The following is a 13,171-nucleotide window of genomic DNA, read 5'->3' on the forward strand; positions in this document are numbered from 1 at the left end:
CATAAATATTAATGATAAGGGTGGAAAACAACAAGGAATGACTTCATTCTAATGAACCAATGGAATCACCCATTGCATAAACTCCCACTCATACAAGTCTGGAGAATCCTGACTGTTAACGAAGAGGGAGGGAATATCATTAATTTGCCAAAATCTGTAGAGTACAAAAAGACCAAAGGGCAGCATCTCAACAGTGTGACTAGCTGTTGAACAATGGCAGGAAGTTGGTATGCTGTGCGGTCTCTGGCACTTTGTGTTTGGTTTGGTGCTTTCTGTCATGCTGTTCCAAAGTGGAGTAATCTTCCCCAAAATCCTCAACCGCTGATGTTCCAGCAAACTGACCAGCGGTTTCAACAACCAGTTCAACAGCAAGCTAATCAATGGTTTCCTCAGCCAGTTCAACAGCAAGCTAGTCAACAGTTTCCTCAGTCAGTTCAACAAGCTAGTCAACAGTTTCCTCAGTCAGTTCAACAAGCAAGTCAACAGTTTCCTCAGCAGTTTTCTCAGCAAGTTCAACAGGAAGCTAGTCAACAGTTTCCCCAGCAGTTTCAGCCTAAGCAGCCAGTGGCACAGACCGAGCCCCTTGATAAATGTACTGTAGCTGATTATGAGCAGATCCAATGTGGTCCACCTGGTATCAGTGGTGCTGAGTGTGCAGCTATCAACTGCTGCTTTAACGGACAGCAGTGTTACTATGGGAAGGCAGGTAAGAGTGTTGAGTCAATGTAAAGGTGTTCATGTAAAACTGATCTTCAGCAATAACCTGCTCTTGAACCTTGTTTCAGTGACCGTCCAGTGTATAAGAGATGGTCAGTTTGTGGTAGTGGTGGCTAGAGACGTTACGCTGCCTCGGTTGAGCCTGGATTCGATCCGTCTCCTGGGTGGAAATGATCCAGCTTGCAGTCCTGTGGGATCCACACCTTTCTTTGCTATATATCAGTTCCCGGTCACTGCATGTGGCACAAGCATGATGGTGAGTAGCTGCTTGTGGCTTTTTTGTTCTGCATGGCTTGGAATATGGACTGGATGCCAATGGTTACTATTTGCAGGAGGACAGTGGATATGTGGTGTATGAAAACAGAATGACCTCCTCTTATGAAGTGGGTATGGGACCACTTGGTTCCATCACAAGGGACAGCCATTTTCAGTAAGTGATTCATGTTTTATCACAAATGTTACCCCTGGACAAATGCTACAAGCTCACTGTTTGTTGTGTAGGCTTCTCTTCCAGTGTAGGTACTCTGGTACTTCGGTGGAAGCTCTGGTTGTGGAGGTCAACACTGTTCCTCCACCTCCACCGGTAGCTGCTCCTGGACCCCTCAGAGTGGAGCTTAGACTGGCAAATGGTCAATGTGTCACCAAAGGCTGTGCCGAAGGTAAGTGTTTGTCCCAAGTATGCCTAAAGCCTTTCTAAAACTCCAGTTTTCAGCAGTTTCAAGTTAAACGCTGTTCTTCCTCAGGGGATGAGGCGTACACCTCCTACTACAGTGAAGCTGATTATCCGGTCACAAAAGTCTTGCGGGAACCTGTGTATGTTGAGCTGCGCATTTTGGAGAGGTCTGACCCCAACATTGTCTTGATGCTGGGACATTGCTGGGCGACATCAACCCCTAGTCCACTCAGTCTACCCCAGTGGGACCTTCTGGTTGATGGGTGAGTAAGGCCAGTCTTTATCTATCTAGTGTGCTGTAAGGTGTTTCTGACTGCCTCTTTGCCTTTCAGGTGCCCTTACCGGGATGATCGTTACCTGACCACACTGGTTCCAGTGTCTGGATCATCTGGTCTTCAGTTCCCAACCCACTACAAGCGCTTTGTTGTGAAGATGTTCACATTTGTAGATCCAGCATCACTGGCTCCTCTGCAGGAAACGGTACAGTACCCAGTGTGTCAGTTTTCAACTGTCTCTTGGTTCGTAATGCCAGCTTTGGTTCTCGTCTCAGGTCTTCATCCATTGCAGTACAGAGGTGTGCCATCCCTCTTCTGGCTCTTGTCAGCAAAGTTGCTCCAGGCGAAGTCAGTGCTTCCTGTTATTTAAATGGTTTAATTTAGCTTGTGACTTTAAAAGTTGTGGGAGTTTTAATTCTGTTTTTTTTTTTTCTTGCACTTTTAGGAAGGGCCGTTCGTGTAAACACTACCACTTCTGGCCAAACTGTGGTTTCTAGTGGAGAAGTGAGACTGATTCTATGAGTGTTTAATAAATGATATCAAACCTTGAACTTGTCTGACCACATTTTTTGCAATGCAACCAACATGAAATTGTTCTTTTATTTGGTATGTTGAGGACCAATGTTCTAAAATCTCCTTTCCATTGTCGTAGGAGAGAAACCTCTATGGGAGGCAGGTGGATTATTAAAGCGCCTGGCAATTTGTTCTCATTGGTTCTTGCTGATGCTCAAATGTGCTGTAACACTTGAGCCCCTTTCACACAGTGCATTGATCCTGGGAAATTGTCATAAAATTGTTAGAGTGCCTTCTGTGCGCATGTAAACACATCCTGGGATTGATGCCGGAAGCAATCCCGGAACGTGCCTTGTGTGAACAAAACCCAGGACCAATGGTGTAAGGGGTGTGTGGCTGAGATAATTTGTTAGCTTGGTGGAATGCTATGCAATGTGTTAGTTTATGGTTGAATAAGGGAAAAAAAGAGCGTGGGGTTTTTTTCTTGAGAGAAATCGCAGGTTGTAATAAATCTAATACTGTGGAGATATTACATTTCTTTACAGGAATATGTGAATGCACTGACAAATTTTGTAAAATTACTGGCAGTGTGAATGAGCCAAACTCAAGCTATCCTGAGATGCATTATCTGTATTTTTTCTGGAATCTTTGTGTGAAAGGGGCTTAGGGTGCATTCTAGTATAGCCAACGAACCAACTCGGACCTCGGATTTGACGTCACATCCACACTTTGAGCGTTCTCTTAAATTTTGCGTGTCCGAGTTGGAGAACGCTGTTGTCATGGTAGCACTGGCCGAGTACCAGGCATTTACATTTAAAAAAAAATATTATGACCACCTAATCAAAACGCAGCTATTTGAACTTGAAAATGTCTTATGTAATGTTTTTCATGTTAATCTTCTGTTAGCAACGCTAGCAACGTTAGTAATTGCACTCACAACAACCGATTCCCATATCCACAGGGAACGCAGTAATACGAGTGATCATAATTGTCATTTAAAATACCAAAGCAGTTCAAAAACAATGAAAACAATTCATTCTTACAAGTCACAGGGCGCAGCCATCTTGAATTCCGAAACGGAATTCTTGCTCGGTAGTCTCACGGTTGTCCGACGTCTGAGAGGAGAAATCCGAGGAAAGGGGGCGTGTTGCTAGGCAACGTCTGTCGTCCGATTCGGATCTCCAAGTCGGATGGATAATAGAACGCACCATTAGACCGAAGCTCACTGGTTCTTGCTGAAGCTCAAATGTGCTGCATAACACATGAGAATGAATATTTGTTTTTGCTGAAGCTCAAATGTACTGTATAAAACTAGAATTAACCTCTCTGGGGTTTTTTTTAAAGCTCACACGTGCTGTGTAACATGAGAATGAACCTCATTGGTTCTCGAGAAAGCCCAAATGTGCTGAGTGACACCAGTGTATTGCTTTTTCGAACCACAATTGGTTCGATTGATTCGCATTTTACAGATATTTGCTGTAGTTTAAAGGTCCACGATTACATTTACAGGTAATTGCTTGTATTTTGTTTTTACATCAATTTTACTTTTTTTAAAGGATACAGTCTGTATTTTTAGAGGGTTGTGTGTTTTTTGACATAAATCTTAATGATAAGGGTGGAAAAGAACAAGGAATGACTTCATTCTAATGAACCAATAGAATCACCCATTACATAAACTCCCACTCATACAAGTCTGGAGAAGCCTGACTGTTAACGAAGAGGGAGGGAATATCATTAATTTGCCAAAATCTGTAGAGTACAAAAAGACCAAAGGGCAGCATCTCAACAGTGTGACTAGCTGTTGAACAATGGCAGGAAGTTGGTATGCTGTGCGGTCTCTGGCACTTTGTGTTTGGTTTGGTGCTTTCTGTCATGCTGTTCCAAAGTGGAGTAATCTTCACCAGAATCCTCAACCTCTGATGTTCCAGCAAACTGACCAGCGGTTTCAACAACCAGTTCAACAGCAAGCTAATCAATGGTTTCCTCAGCCAGTTCAACAGCAAGCTAATCAATGGTTTCCTCAGCCAGTTCAACAGCAAGCTAGTCAACAGTTTCCTCAGTCAGTTCAACAAGCTAGTCAACAGTTTCCTCAGTCAGTTCAACAAGCTAGTCAACAGTTTCCTCAGTCAGTTCAACAAGCTAGTCAACAGTTTCCTCAGTCAGTTCAACAAGCAAGTCAACAGTTTCCTCAGTCAGTTCAACAAGCAAGTCAACAGTTTCCTCAGTCAGTTCAACAAGCTAGTCAACAGTTTCCTCAGTCAGTTCAACAAGCTAGTCAACAGTTTCCTCAGTCAGTTCAACAAGCAAGTCAACAGTTTCCTCAGTCAGTTCAACAAGCTAGTCAACAGTTTCCTCAGTCAGTTCAACAAGCTAGTCAACAGTTTCCTCAGTCAGTTCAACAAGCTAGTCAACAGTTTCCTCAGTCAGTTCAACAAGCTAGTCAACAGTTTCCTCAGTCAGTTCAACAAGCTAGTCAACAGTTTCCTCAGTCAGTCCAACAAGCTAGTCAACAGTTTCCTCAGCAGTTTTCTCAGCAAGTTCAACAGCAAGCTAGTCAACAGTTTCCCCAGCAGTTTCAGCCTAAGCAGCCAGTGGCACAGACCGAGCCCCTTGATAAATGTACTGTAGCTGATTATGAGCAGATCCAATGTGGTCCACCTGGTATCAGTGGTGCTGAGTGTGCAGCTATCAACTGCTGCTTTAACGGACAGCAGTGTTACTATGGGAAGGCAGGTAAGAGTGTTGAGTCAATGTAAAGGTGTTCATGTAAAACTGATCTTCAGCAATAACCTGCTCTTGAACCTTGTTTCAGTGACCGTCCAGTGTATAAGAGATGGTCAGTTTGTGGTAGTGGTGGCTAGAGACGTTACGCTGCCTCGGTTGAGCCTGGATTCGATCCGTCTCCTGGGTGGCAATGATCCAGCTTGCAGTCCTGTGGGATCCACACCTTTCTTTGCTATATATCAGTTCCCTGTCACTGCATGTGGCACAAGCATGATAGTGAGTAGCTGCTTGTGGCTTTTTTGTTCTGCATGGCTTGTAATATGGACTGGATGCCAACGGTTACTGTTTGCAGGAGGACAGTGGATATGTGGTGTATGAAAACAGAATGACCTCCTCTTATGAAGTGGGTATGGGACCACTTGGTTCCATCACAAGGGACAGCCATTTTGAGTAAGTGATTCATGCTTTATCATAAATGTTAATCCTGGACAAATGCTACAAGCTCACTGTTTGTTGTGCAGGCTTCTCTTCCAGTGTAGGTACTCTGGTACTTCAGTGGAAGCTCTGGTTGTGGAGGTCAACACTGTTCCTCCACCTCCACCGGTAGCTGCTCCTGGACCCCTCAGAGTGGAGCTTAGACTGGCAAATGGTCAATGTGTCACCAAAGGCTGTGCCGAAGGTAAGTGTTTGTCCCAGGAATGCCTAAAGCCTTTCTAAAACTCCAGTTTGCAGCAGTTTCAAGTTAAACGCTGTTCTTCCTCAGGGGATGAGGCGTACACCTCCTACTACAGTGAAGCTGATTATCCGGTCACAAAAGTCTTGCGGGAACCTGTGTATGTTGAGGTGCACATTTTGGAGAGGTCTGACCCCAACATTGTCTTGATGCTGGGACATTGTTGGGCGACATCAACCCCTAGTCCACTCAGTCTACCCCAGTGGGACCTTCTGGTTGATGGGTGAGTAAGGCCAGTCTTTATCCATCTAGTGTGCTGTAAGGTGTTTCTGACTGCCTCTTTGCCTTTCAGATGCCCTTACCGGGATGATCGTTACCTGACCACATTGGTTCCAGTGTCTGGATCATCTGGTCTTCAGTTCCCAACCCACTACAAGCGCTTTGTTGTGAAGATGTTCACATTTGTAGATCCAGCATCACTGGCTCCTCTGCAGGAAACGGTACAGTACCCAGTGTGTCAGTTTTCAACTGTCTCTTGGTTCGTAATGCCAGCTTTGGTTCTCGTCTCAGGTCTTCATCCATTGCAGTACAGAGGTGTGCCATCCCTCTTCTGGCTCTTGTCAGCAAAGTTGCTCCAGGCGAAGTCAGTGCTTCCTGTTATTTAAACGGTTTAATTTAGCTTGTGATTTTTAAAGTTGTGGAAGTGTTAATTCTGTCTCTTCTTGCACTTTTAGGAAGGGCTGTTCGTGTAAACACTACCACTTCTGGCCAAACTGTGGTTTCTAGTGGAGAAGTGAGACTGATTCTATGAGTGTTTAATAAATGATATCAAACCTTGAACTTGTCTGACAATTTTTTGCAATAATACCAACATGAAATTCTTCTTTTATTTGGTATGTTGAGGACAACTGTTCTAAAATCTCCGCTCCATTGTCGTAGGGGAAAAACCTCTATGGGAGGCAAGTGGATCATTAAAGCACCTGGCAATTTGTGCTAAAGCTCAAATGTGTTTTAACACTAGAGCCCCTTTCACACAGTGCATTGGTACTGGGAAATTGCCATAAAATTGTTAGAGTTCCTTCTGTGTGAATGTAAACACGTCCTGGGGTTGACGCTGGAAGCAGTCCTGGAACGTGCCTTGTGTGAACAAAATTCAGGACCAATGGTGTAAGAGGTGTGTCGTGGAGATAATTTGTTTGCTTGGTGGAATGCTTTGCATTGTGTTAGTTTATGGTTAAATCAGAAAAAAAGAGTGTGGGCATTGTTTCTACAGAGAAATCCTAGCTTGTAAGCAATCTTAAATTCTGTGGAGATATTACATGTCACATCTTGTCATCACATGTCTTAATGGGAATATGTGAATGCACTGATAAATTCTGGAAACTCACTAGCAGTGTGAATGAACCAAACTCAAACTATCCCGAGATACAATTTGTATATTTTCCAGAATCTTTGTGTGAAAGGGGCTTAAAATGAAGCTCACTGGTTTTTGCTGAAGCTCAAATGTGCTGCATAAACTAGAATTAACCTCTCTGGTTTGTGTTAAAGCTCACAAATGCTGTGTAACACGAGAATGAACCTCATTTGTTCTCGAGAAAGCCCAAACGGGCTGCGTAACACCTATGTGTTTCTTTTTCGAACCACAATTGGTTCGATTGATTCGCATTTTACAGATATTTGCTGTAATTTAAAGGTCCATGATTACATTTACAGGTAATTGCTTGTATTTTGTTTTTACATCAATTTTAGTTTTTTTTAAAGGATACAGTCTGTATTTTTAGAGGGTTATGTGTAATAATACATAAATATTAATAATGAGGGTGGAAAACAACAAGGAATGACTTTATTCTAATGAACCAATGGAATCACCCATTGCATAAACTCCCACTCATACAAGTCTGGAGAATCCTGACTGTTAACGAAGAGGGAGGGAATATCATTAATTTGCCAAAATCTGTAGAGTACAAAAAGACCAAAGGGCAGCATCTCAACAGTGTGACTAGCTGTTGAACAATGGCAGGAAGTTGGTATGCTGTGCGGTCTCTGGCACTTTGTGTTTGGTTTGGTGCTTTCTGTCATGCTGTTCCAAAGTGGAGTAATCTTCCCCAGAATCCTCAAACTCTGATGTTCCAGCAAACTGACCAGCGGTTTCAACAACCAGTTCAACAGCAAGCTAATCAATGGTTTCCTCAGCCAGTTCAACAGCAAGCTAGTCAACAGTTTCCTCAGTCAGTTCAACAAGCTAGTCAACAGTTTCCTCAGTCAGTCCAACAAGCTAGTCAACAGTTTCCTCAGCAGTTTTCTCAGCAAGTTCAACAGCAAGCTAGTCAACAGTTTCCCCAGCAGTTTCAGCCTAAGCAGCCAGTGGCACAGACCGAGCCCCTTGATAAATGTACTGTAGCTGATTATGAGCAGATCCAATGTGGTCCACCTGGTATCAGTGGTGCTGAGTGTGCAGCTATCAACTGCTGCTTTAACGGACAGCAGTGTTACTATGGGAAGGCAGGTAAGAGTGTTGAGTCAATGTAAAGGTGTTCATGTAAAACTGATCTTCAGCAATAACCTGCTCTTGAACCTTGTTTCAGTGACCGTCCAGTGTATAAGAGATGGTCAGTTTGTGGTAGTGGTGGCTAGAGACGTTACGCTGCCTCGATTGAGCCTGGATTCGATCCGTCTCCTGGGTGGAAATGATCCAGCTTGCAGTCCTGTGGGATCCACACCTTTCTTTGCTATATATCAGTTCCCGGTCACTGCATGTGGCACAAGCATGATGGTGAGTAACTGCTTGTGGCTTTTTTGTTCTGCATGGCATGTAATATGGACTGGATGCCAACGGTTACTGTTTGCAGGAGGACAGTGGATATGTGGTGTATGAAAACAGAATGACCTCCTCTTATGAAGTGGGTATGGGACCACTTGGTTCCATCACAAGGGATAGCCATTTTGAGTAAGTGATTCATGCTTTATCATAAATGTTAATCCTGGACAAATGCTACAAGCTCACTGTTTGTTGTGCAGGCTTCTCTTCCAGTGTAGGTACTCTGGTACTTCGGTGGAAGCTCTGGTTGTGGAGGTCAACACTGTTCCTCCACCTCCACCGGTAGCTGCTCCTGGACCCCTCAGAGTGGAGCTTAGACTGGCAAATGGTCAATGTGTCACCAAAGGCTGTGCCGAAGGTAAGTGTTTGTCCCAGGTATGCCTAAAGCCTTTCTAAAACTCCAGTTTGCAGCAGTTTCAAGTTAAACGCTGTTCTTCCTCAGGGGATGAGGCGTACACATCCTACTACAGTGAAGCTGATTATCCGGTCACAAAAGTCTTGCGGGAACCTGTGTATGTTGAGGTGCACATTTTGGAGAGGTCTGACCCCAACATTGTCTTGATGCTGGGACATTGTTGGGCGACATCAACCCCTAGTCCACTCAGTCTACCCCAGTGGGACCTTCTGGTTGATGGGTGAGTAAGGCCAGTCTTTATCCATCTAGTGTGATGTAAGGTGTTTCTGACTGCCTCTTTGCCTTTCAGATGCCCTTACCGGGATGATCGTTACCTGACCACACTGGTTCCAGTGTCTGGATCATCTGGTCTTCAGTTCCCAACCCACTACAAGCGCTTTGTTGTGAAGATGTTCACATTTGTAGATCCAGCATCACTGGCTCCTCTGCAGGAAACGGTACAGTACCCAGTGTGTCAGTTTTCAACTGTCTCTTGGTTCCTAATGCCAGCTTTGGTTCTCGTCTCAGGTCTTCATCCATTGCAGTACCGAGGTGTGCCATCCCTCTTCTGGCTCTTGTCAGCAAAGTTGCTCCAGGCGAAGTCAGTGCTTCCTGTTATTTAAACTGCTTTATTTAGCTTGTGACTTTAAAAGTTGTGGGAGTGTTAATTCTGTTTTGTTTTGTTTTCTTGCACTTTTAGGAAGGGCTGTTCGTGTAAACGCTACCTCTTCTGGCCAAACTGTGGTTTCTAGTGGAGAAGTGAGACTGACTCTATGAGTGTTTAATAAATGATATCAAACCTTGAACTTGTCTGACCACATTTTTTGCAATGCAACCAACATGAAATTGTTTTTTTTATTTGGTATGTTGAGGACAACTGTTCTAAAATCTCCCTTCCATTGTTGTAGGGGAAAAACCTCTATGGGCGGCAGGTGGATTATTAAAGCACCTGGCAAGTTGTTCTCATTGGTTTTTGCTGATGCTCAAATGTGCTTTAACACTAGAGCCCCTTTCACACAGTGCATTGATCCTGGGAAATTGTCATAAAATTGTTAGAGCCTTCTGTGTTAATGTAAACATGTCCTGGGATTGATGCTGGAAGCAGTCCTGGAACGTGCCTTGTGTGAACAAAAGCCAGGACCAATGATGTAAGGGGTGTGTCGTGGAGATAAATTGTCAGCTTGGTGGTATGCTATGCATTGTGTTAGTTTATGGTTGAATCAGGAAAAAAAAAAAGAGTGTGGGCATTGCTTCACAGAAATTGCAGATTGTAAGCGATCTTAAATGCTGTGGAGATATTACATGTCACAGCTTGACATCACATGTCTTTACGGGAATATGTGAATGCACTGACAAATTCTGGAAAATCACTGGCAGTGTGAATGAACCCAAATCAAGCTATCTCGAGATGCACTTTCTGTATTTTTTCCAGAATCTTTGTGTGAAAGGGGCTTAGAATGAAGCTCACTGGTTCTTGCTGAAGCTCAAATGTGCTGCATAACACATGAGAATTGGTTTATGTTAAAGCTTACACATTCTGTGTAACACGACAATGAACCTCATTGGTTCTCGAGGAAGCCCAAACGTGCTGAGTGACACCAATGTATTGCTTTTTCAAACCACAATTGGTTTGATTGATTCGCATTTTACAAATATTTGCTGTAATTTAAAGGTCCATGATTACGTTTACAGGTAATTGCTTGTATTTTGTTTTTATATCAATTTTATGTTTTTTTTAAAGGATATAGTCTATATATTTAGAGGGTTGTGTGTAATAATACATAAATGTTAATGATAAGAGTAGAAAAGAACAAGGAATGACTTTATTATTATGAACCAATGGAATCACCCATTGCATAAACTCCCACTCATACAAGTCTGGAGAATCATGACTGTTAACGAAGAGGGAGGGTATATCATTAATTTGCCAAAATCTGTAGAGTACAAAAAGACCAAAGGGCAGCATCTCAACAGTGTGACTAGCTGTTGAACAATGGCAGGAAGTTGGTATGCTGTGCAGTCTCTGGCACTTTGTGTTTGGTTTGGTGCTTTCTGTCATGCTGTTCCAAAGTGGAGTAATCTTCCCCAGAATCCTCAACCTCTGATGTTCCAGCAAACTGACCAGCGGTTTCAACAACCAGTTCAACAGCAAGCTAATCAATGGTTTCCTCAGCCAGTTCAACAGCAAGCTAGTCAACAGTTTCCTCAGTCAGTTCAACAAGCTAGTCAACAGTTTCCTCAGTCAGTTCAACAAGCTAGTCAACAGTTTCCTCAGTCAGTTCAACAAGCTAGTCAACAGTTTCCTCAGTCAGTCCAACAAGCTAGTCAACAGTTTCCTCAGCAGTTTTCTCAGCAAGTTCAACAGCAAGCTAGTCAACAGTTTCCCCAGCAGTTTCAGCCTAAGCAGCCAGTGGCACAGACCGAGCCCCTTGACAAATGTACTGTAGCTGATTATGAGCAGATCCAATGTGGTCCACCTGGTATCAGTGGTGCTGAGTGTGCAGCTATCAACTGCTGCTTTAATGGACAGCAGTGTTACTATGGGAAGGCAGGTAAGAGTGTTGAGTCAATGTAAAGGTGTTCATGTAAAACTGATTTTCAGCAATAACCTGCTCTTGAACCTTGTTTCAGTGACCGTCCAGTGTATAAGAGATGGTCAGTTTGTGGTAGTGGTGGCTAGAGACGTTACGCTGCCTCGGTTGAGCCTGGATTCGATCCGTCTCCTGGGTGGAAATGATCCAGCTTGCAGTCCTGTGGGATCCACACCTTTCTTTGCTATATATCAGTTCCCGGTCACTGCATGTGGCACAAGCATGATGGTGAGTAGCTGCTTGTGGCTTTTTTGTTCTGCATGGCTTGTAATATGGACTGGATGCCAACGGTTACTGTTTGCAGGAGGACAGTGGATATGTGGTGTATGAAAACAGAATGACCTCCTCTTATGAAGTGGGTATGGGACCACTTGGTTCCATCACAAGGGACAGCCATTTTCAGTAAGTGATTCATGCTTTATCACAAATGTTAATCCTGGACAAATGCTACAAGCTCACTGTTTGTTGTGCAGGCTTCTCTTCCAGTGTAGGTACTCTGGTACTTCGGTGGAAGCTCTGGTTGTGGAGGTCAACACTGTTCCTCCACCTCCACCGGTAGCTGCTCCTGGACCCCTCAGAGTGGAGCTTAGACTGGCAAATGGTCAATGTGTCACCAAAGGCTGTGCCGAAGGTAAGTGTTTGTCCCAGGTATGCCTAAAGCCTTTCTAAAACTCCAGTTTGCAGCAGTTTCAAGTTAAACGCTGTTCTTCCTCAGGGGATGAGGCGTACACATCCTACTACAGTGAAGCTGATTATCCGGTCACAAAAGTCTTGCGGGAACCTGTCTATGTTGAGGTGCACATTTTGGAGAGGTCTGACCCCAACATTGTCTTGATGCTGGGACATTGTTGGGCGACATCAACCCCTAGTCCACTCAGTCTACCCCAGTGGGACCTTCTGGTTGATGGGTGAGTAAGGCCAGTCTTTATCCATCTAGTGTGATGTAAGGTGTTTCTGACTGCCTCTTTGCCTTTCAGGTGCCCTTACCGGGATGATCGTTACCTGACCACATTGGTTCCAGTGTCTGGATCATCTGGTCTTCAGTTCCCAACCCACTACAAGCGCTTTGTTGTGAAGATGTTCACATTTGTAGATCCAGCATCACTGGCTCCTCTGCAGGAAACGGTACAGTACCCAGTGTGTCAGTTTTCAACTGTCTCTTGGTTCCTAATGCCAGCTTTGGTTCTCGTCTCAGGTCTTCATCCATTGCAGTACAGAGGTGTGCCATCCCTCTTCTGGCTCTTGTCAGCAAAGTTGCTCCAGGCGAAGTCAGTGCTTCCTGTTATTTAAACTGCTTTATTTAGCTTGTGACTTTAAAAGTTGTGGGAGTGTTAATTCTGTTTTTTTTTTTTTCTTGCACTTTTAGGAAGGGCTGTTCGTGTAAACGCTACCTCTTCTGGCCAAACTGTGGTTTCTAGTGGAGAAGTGAGACTGACTCTATGAGTGTTTAATAAATGATATCAAACCTTGAACTTGTCTGACCACATTTTTTGCAATGCAACCAACATGAAATTGTTTTTTTTATTTGGTATGTTGAGGACAACTGTTCTAAAATCTCCCTTCCATTGTTGTAGGGGAAAAACCTCTATGGGCGGCAGGTGGATAATTAAAGCACCTGGCAAGTTGTTCTCATTGGTTTTTGCTAATGCTCAAATGTGCTTTAACACTAGAGCCCCTTTCACACAGTGCATTGATCCTGGGAAATTGTCATAAAATTGTTAGAGCCTTCTGTGTTAATGTAAACATGTCCTGGGATTGATGCTGGAAGCAGTCCTGGAACGTGCCTTGTGTGA

At 43.8% G+C, this 13,171-nt stretch overlaps 4 protein-coding genes across 6 annotated transcripts; all 4 read left to right on the plus strand.

Moving 5' to 3' along the window:
* The first annotated feature begins 177 nt into the window (after window positions 1–177).
* On the plus strand, window positions 178–2,216 carry LOC148978136 (zona pellucida sperm-binding protein 4-like). 2 transcript variants are annotated; one of them, XM_089134464.1, is made up of 8 exons: window positions 178–706; window positions 786–973; window positions 1,050–1,147; window positions 1,219–1,376; window positions 1,461–1,653; window positions 1,723–1,870; window positions 1,923–2,013; window positions 2,111–2,216. In XM_089134464.1, the coding sequence occupies exons 1-8, from the start codon at window positions 214–216 to the stop codon at window positions 2,185–2,187; spliced, it is 1,446 nt and encodes a 481-aa protein (XP_088990590.1). In that variant the 5' UTR covers window positions 178–213; the 3' UTR covers window positions 2,188–2,216. The 2 variants fall into 2 exon arrangements, with proteins under 2 accessions (XP_088990590.1, XP_088990591.1); XM_089134465.1 differs by having other exon boundaries at window positions 179–706; window positions 1,941–2,013.
* A 1,737-nt stretch (window positions 2,217–3,953) lies between these two features.
* LOC120493876 (zona pellucida sperm-binding protein 4-like) lies at window positions 3,954–6,415 on the plus strand. Of its 2 annotated transcripts, none has more exons than XM_089134461.1 (8): window positions 3,954–4,911; window positions 4,991–5,178; window positions 5,255–5,352; window positions 5,424–5,581; window positions 5,666–5,858; window positions 5,928–6,075; window positions 6,128–6,218; window positions 6,310–6,415. In XM_089134461.1, exons 1-8 carry the CDS (start codon window positions 3,987–3,989, stop codon window positions 6,384–6,386), a joined length of 1,878 nt encoding a protein of 625 aa, XP_088990587.1. In that variant the 5' UTR covers window positions 3,954–3,986; the 3' UTR covers window positions 6,387–6,415. The 2 variants fall into 2 exon arrangements, with proteins under 2 accessions (XP_088990587.1, XP_039548719.2); XM_039692785.2 differs by having other exon boundaries at window positions 6,146–6,218.
* Window positions 6,416–7,546: 1,131 nt separating this feature from the next.
* Window positions 7,547–9,593, plus strand: LOC120493872 (zona pellucida sperm-binding protein 4-like). Its single transcript, XM_039692780.2, has 8 exons — window positions 7,547–8,081; window positions 8,161–8,348; window positions 8,425–8,522; window positions 8,594–8,751; window positions 8,836–9,028; window positions 9,098–9,245; window positions 9,316–9,388; window positions 9,488–9,593. The coding sequence occupies exons 1-8, from the start codon at window positions 7,589–7,591 to the stop codon at window positions 9,562–9,564; spliced, it is 1,428 nt and encodes a 475-aa protein (XP_039548714.2). The 5' UTR covers window positions 7,547–7,588; the 3' UTR covers window positions 9,565–9,593.
* Window positions 9,594–10,745: 1,152 nt separating this feature from the next.
* LOC120493873 (zona pellucida sperm-binding protein 4-like) lies at window positions 10,746–12,850 on the plus strand. The gene is made up of 8 exons (XM_089134462.1): window positions 10,746–11,339; window positions 11,419–11,606; window positions 11,683–11,780; window positions 11,852–12,009; window positions 12,094–12,286; window positions 12,356–12,503; window positions 12,574–12,646; window positions 12,745–12,850. Exons 1-8 carry the CDS (start codon window positions 10,781–10,783, stop codon window positions 12,819–12,821), a joined length of 1,494 nt encoding a protein of 497 aa, XP_088990588.1. The 5' UTR covers window positions 10,746–10,780; the 3' UTR covers window positions 12,822–12,850.
* Window positions 12,851–13,171: the final 321 nt, after the last annotated feature.

This window comes from Pimephales promelas, chromosome 8 (genome assembly GCF_988280905.1).
Source record: "Pimephales promelas chromosome 8, fPimPro1.hap1.1, whole genome shotgun sequence".
In the NCBI taxonomy this organism is placed as follows: Eukaryota; Metazoa; Chordata; class Actinopteri; order Cypriniformes; family Leuciscidae; genus Pimephales; species Pimephales promelas.

Bases quoted from the DNA above. Each gene is read 5' to 3' on its own strand.
- LOC148978136 (XM_089134464.1), top strand. From the start codon at position 214: ATGGCAGGAAGTTGGTATGCTGTGCGGTCTCTGGCACTTTGTGTTTGG. The intron at 974-1,049 runs GTGAGTAGCTGC...TACTATTTGCAG, and splicing joins CATGTGGCACAAGCATGATG to GAGGACAGTGGATATGTGGT. The intron at 1,654-1,722 runs GTGAGTAAGGCC...TTTGCCTTTCAG, and splicing joins TGGGACCTTCTGGTTGATGG to GTGCCCTTACCGGGATGATC.
- LOC120493876 (XM_089134461.1), top strand. From the start codon at position 3,987: ATGGCAGGAAGTTGGTATGCTGTGCGGTCTCTGGCACTTTGTGTTTGG. The intron at 4,912-4,990 runs GTAAGAGTGTTG...ACCTTGTTTCAG, and splicing joins GTGTTACTATGGGAAGGCAG to TGACCGTCCAGTGTATAAGA. The intron at 5,179-5,254 runs GTGAGTAGCTGC...TACTGTTTGCAG, and splicing joins CATGTGGCACAAGCATGATA to GAGGACAGTGGATATGTGGT.
- LOC120493872 (XM_039692780.2), top strand. From the start codon at position 7,589: ATGGCAGGAAGTTGGTATGCTGTGCGGTCTCTGGCACTTTGTGTTTGG. The intron at 8,082-8,160 runs GTAAGAGTGTTG...ACCTTGTTTCAG, and splicing joins GTGTTACTATGGGAAGGCAG to TGACCGTCCAGTGTATAAGA. The intron at 8,752-8,835 runs GTAAGTGTTTGT...GTTCTTCCTCAG, and splicing joins CACCAAAGGCTGTGCCGAAG to GGGATGAGGCGTACACATCC.
- LOC120493873 (XM_089134462.1), top strand. From the start codon at position 10,781: ATGGCAGGAAGTTGGTATGCTGTGCAGTCTCTGGCACTTTGTGTTTGG. The intron at 12,010-12,093 runs GTAAGTGTTTGT...GTTCTTCCTCAG, and splicing joins CACCAAAGGCTGTGCCGAAG to GGGATGAGGCGTACACATCC. The intron at 12,647-12,744 runs GTCAGTGCTTCC...TTGCACTTTTAG, and splicing joins GCAAAGTTGCTCCAGGCGAA to GAAGGGCTGTTCGTGTAAAC.